General features: G+C 35.6%; 1 protein-coding gene across 1 annotated transcript; it reads left to right on the top strand.

Annotated features, from left to right (window-relative positions):
* Positions 1-3,664: 3,664 nt before the first annotated feature.
* On the top strand, positions 3,665-4,609 carry LOC102484743 (olfactory receptor 13D1). Its single transcript, XM_006150584.1, has one exon. The coding sequence runs from the start codon at positions 3,665-3,667 to the stop codon at positions 4,607-4,609; it is 945 nt and encodes a 314-aa protein (XP_006150646.1).
* Positions 4,610-4,880: the final 271 nt, after the last annotated feature.

Below are 4,880 nucleotides of genomic sequence, written 5' to 3' on the forward strand. Positions count from 1 at the left end.
CCCACAAGAGCTTATTCTTTTGGACAAGCACTGGAGATCTCCGATGTATTGTGAAGAATAAACCTGCTTCAGAAATAATAGAAGTAACTGGTTTATTAGGTAACTGATTCCTTAGGATGCAAACTTGTTGCTGAGAATTTTCTCCTAAGGAAATTTTCCAGGATGTCACAATCTGATACAAGGGGCTCCTTGGGCCAAATGTGACATACCAGTCTAATTCAAATATCTTACAAGGTACTACTCCCTTCTGTTGGCAAATTCAGGCAGAAGATAAATATATATACACATCATCTATGAGTCTGAGTTTTATTTTCTTCCATAGATAATGCCCACTGGAGAAAAATAATCAAAGACGGAGCCTTTGGGGAGACAGACAAACTCAGGGAGTCAAGAAATTGAAACTTTACATTTTTTTGGATAGAGAGAAAGAAGCACTGGTTATTTCTCCCAGATACCTTCAATCTACCAGGTATTCATCTTTCTTTTTTAAGTGATACTGTTCATGCTTTTCAGTGCATTTTATTTGTACTACTGACCTTGGTCAATATCTAAATGATTGATGGACTCTAGAATTCCTTGGACAAAACTGGGACTTCGTCAGTACATGTTATCAGAAAAAATATATCTGTAAAGTTTGTTGGTTAAAATCAGAACATTAAATGGCATAAATTGGTCTGTCATAAGCAATAGAAAATATCAGTCAAATTTACTTTGCATTGATTGTTCTTTCCCCTTCTTGGGTTTTGGAAAAAGATGGGAAAAACAAATATCTATATATTTTTGCCTCTTTAGTGATCATCTAATCATGAGAAAGAGTAAAAAGAAGCCAGTCTTTGTGCAAGGGCAGTACCCTACTTAAAATTTTTAAATATTTTCTTATATTTACAATCAGAAATAAGAGGTACATTGACTAAAATATGAAAGAATATGAAAAGATGTTAAAATGTTAAATACCACAAAATTAAATGTTCAAGAACACGAGACTTAGTATTTTGGTATGCTTTCTTCCAGCTACATATATACAAAACTGTGAAATATATATTTCCATAAAATTTACTTTTATCATGTCTTATATCATGTGCATTTTTCTTGAGCTTAACTCTTCTTCATGATAATTTTCAGTAGTATGACAAATGAAAAGACTCTTTTCACATATAGCATATCTAAGTGGCAGTTCCACATTTTCAACATTTTCAAGGAATAATAATATATCTATTGGATAGATATTTCAAAACACAATTTTAAATAATAATGATTATTACATAACAAGCAATTTTGGCTTCCATTTAAGATAAGACTGTGTATAAAAGTGTAAAGAAGAACAATTGTAAATCGAAGTGAGTTTAGCATGGTTATTGCAGAGCTTGGGTAGGAAGGGTCAGTAATGGTTCTAGAATTTCCAATAAGAATTTAGAGGTGGCAATCTGGTTGGAGTGGAATTTTCTTGAAGTCATATAACAAAGCTAGTTCACTGTTTTGCCTCCTACCATATTGTTTTATTGAATCATTGACATTTTAAGCTAAACTGATGAAGATTACCAAGGAGAAAAACTTTCCTGCAATAATTAGTCACTTGACTAAGTCATGAGATGGAAAATAATGGAAATGACATAGAAGATAGGGAGATTAAACTAGAGCTTTTATAATGGGACAATTCAGTGAAAATAAGGTTACTTTTCCCGGTTTCTCGTGTTGGCCGTAGATATCAGAAAAATGGCCTCCCTCATATGACACAGGTAGAAAAGAGAGCCCCTGTTTCTTCACCACTTTCTCTTTAGAACTCATTTTCCTGGGACCAGCAGATGGCATAATGGTAACACCGCTGAACTCCCACATAGTCAACCACAGTTCAAGTCCAAACCAGTGGCTTAAAATTTATACTGATTGTGTCCAAGACCCCGAGAAGAGAGTGGAGGAGAAGGGATTGTATTGACCATTCCCCATGGACAGTGATTTCTCACTTTCTGTTTCTCTGTCTCACTTCGGGAGTACAAGTGCTCTATAACAAAAATGTCTGTCTCATAAAAAACTACCTACCCAATATACAAATGCTAAGTGTAATGCTATTTAGAACAATAAAAAAGAGGTTCCTTCTCTTCTTCCACCTCCAAATTCAAAATAGCTGTGCTCAAATAAATCAAAACTGCCTCAATTCATACGTTGAGGAATACAAATCCATGCACCAATGTAAGTAGAGATAAGCATTGACATTCAGGAATGTGGAAGCCTAGTCACAAGATGAGGAAAGGAGGAAGGGACTCAGAACAAGTTAGGAAAATGAATTCGCAGGGAAAATTAAAGCTGGGAGTTAATGAGGTAGAAAAACAATTAGGGAATAGAAGGGAATGCATTAAGCAGGACTATTATAATTGTAAATATTGGAGAACTCAAACAGTTTTCTTAGAATGAACTTTATTGGCTCACGTAATAAGTAAGTGCAAGCATCAATGTCTATAGAGCCAGCTTGATCCAATAATTAAAATGACATCAAGAATACACTATTATTTCCCCTTCAGCTATCCTTTCTACTTTGGTGATTTCAGTCTCAATCTGGTTCTCCTATGAACTGGCAAAGATAGCCAGAAGAAGCCACATATTCTACCACTTGAGAGAACCTTGAAGAAACAATAATTCTTACCCTAGTCACAGACATCAGGCCAATTATGTACAATGCTGGAGCCAGAAAGGAATCTCTGGAGTTTAGTCTCTTGTAGACCTAAATACACCATGCTCACCTATGATCCTGGCTGGCTGCATGCCTGAGGTGCAGGGAGGGGCCAATAGCAGTGTGTCAAGACCTTGTTAAGGGTCTCTTGCAAGCTCTCTTTCTCTTTCTCATAGAAGGAAAAAAAAAAAGTTTTTAAAAAGTGTAGTATTTTTCTGATTTAATATCAGGCAACATTCCTGCAGTTAATATCCAATTACATGGGTAGGTCATGTGCTACTCTGAATTAATCACTCTGGCTAGGGGGATGTTTATTTTTCATTAACCAAATCTATGTTTCATTCTTGCCATCAGCTCAGACAGGAGGATTAGCCACATCCATCCAAATATGGACAGAGAATGGAAGAATATTTTTCTTTCTGAGTCTGTGGAGAAATCTACTATATATATGATTATAAAATTACAGATAAAATATTTTAACCACATGATGGGTACTTTAGATATTTATCTAATTTAATGCAATGATTTTCCAAAGACTTATTTCTTCTCCATATTTTAATATGAGCTAACTAAATTGGAAAGGTATAACTTACTTAAAGTCACTCATAAGCTAAATAATATGGGCTAATTGTTTATACTATGTTTCATTAGAAAACACATTTTATTTCATAATATTCATTAGTAATAAGAGTTCTCTATATGCACATTTGGAATTATGCTGCTCTATATTATTTTACTAGAGGTCTGATATTTCATGGCATAATTATGGGGTTCTTGGTAGCCTGGTCTAGGCCAGTGTAGTCCTACAAAAAATTAATCTCTAAGTACTTCAGTTTTGTTCTCAATAGATTTGAAATTATATTCATGTATTTCCTGATTCACAGAGCTATTCTAAAAATTAAAGGGAATAATACAAGTTAAAGTAACTTCTAGAACTAAGCAGTAAATTTAAATTTCCCCAAGTCATCTCCCTATATAAAATTTGTAGATAACAAACACATGAAGACAGAGAATTTCTCTACTGTGACCGAATTCCTTCTGGTGGGACTTTCCAGATACCCAGAGCTCCAGCTTTCTTTGTTCATGCTCTGTCTCATCATGTACTTGATAATCCTCCTGGGAAATAGCCTCCTCATTATAGTCAGTGTCCTGGATTCTCGCCTCCACACTCCCATGTACTTCTTTCTTGGAAACCTCTCATTCTTGGACATCTGTTACCCCTCCTCTTTTGTTCCTCCAATGCTCATCATATTTAGAACTGGGAAAATATCCATCTCCTTCCTTGGATGTATTCTACAGATGGTTATCTCCCTTGGCTTGGGTTGCACTGAGTGTGTCCTCCTTGCTGTGATGGCCTATGACCGATATGTGGCCATTTGCAATCCACTGAGGTATCCCATCATCATGAATAGAGTGCGATATTTGCATATGGCTACGTGGTCTTGGATCACAGGCTATATGATCTCCCTTGTGCAAACAACCATGACAATAGTGTTGCCTTTCTGTGGGAATAATGTCATTGACCATTTTACCTGTGAATTGCTAGCTGTTCTTAAACTCGTATGTTCAGATATCACCATCAATATCCTTATCATGACAGTGGCAAGTATTGTTATTTTGATGTTTCCTCTACTGTCAATTTTTATTTCCTATGTTTTCATTCTCTCTACCATCCTGAGACTTAACTCTGCCGAAGGGAGAAAGAAAGCCTTTTCTACATGTTCAGCCCACCTGACTGTGGTCATTTTATTCTATGGTTCAGCCCTTTTTATGTACATGAAGCCCAAGTCAAAAGATACAAAGGTATCTGATGAAATCATGGGACTGTTCTATGGAGTTGTTACACCAATGTTCAACCCCATCATCTACAGTCTGAGGAATAAGGAAGTCAAAGAGGCTGCAAAGAAAATTCTGAGCAGACACCTGCATTTATTAAAAATATGAAATTCAATAAAGCACATATCTAGTTTTGAGGAAAATATATGTTTCTGTTATTCACAGATGAAGCTCTGGAATCCAGTTAGAATACAGATATGCATTTATAAAGCCATATGTGTGACTCTCTATTTTATACAGAGAATATTCATGGAAAATTTTTCATGTCATCTTTTGTTTCATGCATTTTAGTTATATACATCTCCACCTCTTGGTTCCTTGGACCAAGAAGTAGCCATAGATGAAACATTTCTGCCTCCATCTGTCTTAATCTCTTCTC

This window comes from Tupaia chinensis, unplaced genomic scaffold, assembly GCF_000334495.1.
Source record: "Tupaia chinensis unplaced genomic scaffold, TupChi_1.0 Scaffold000291_1, whole genome shotgun sequence".
NCBI lineage: Eukaryota > Metazoa > Chordata > Mammalia > Scandentia > Tupaiidae > Tupaia > Tupaia belangeri.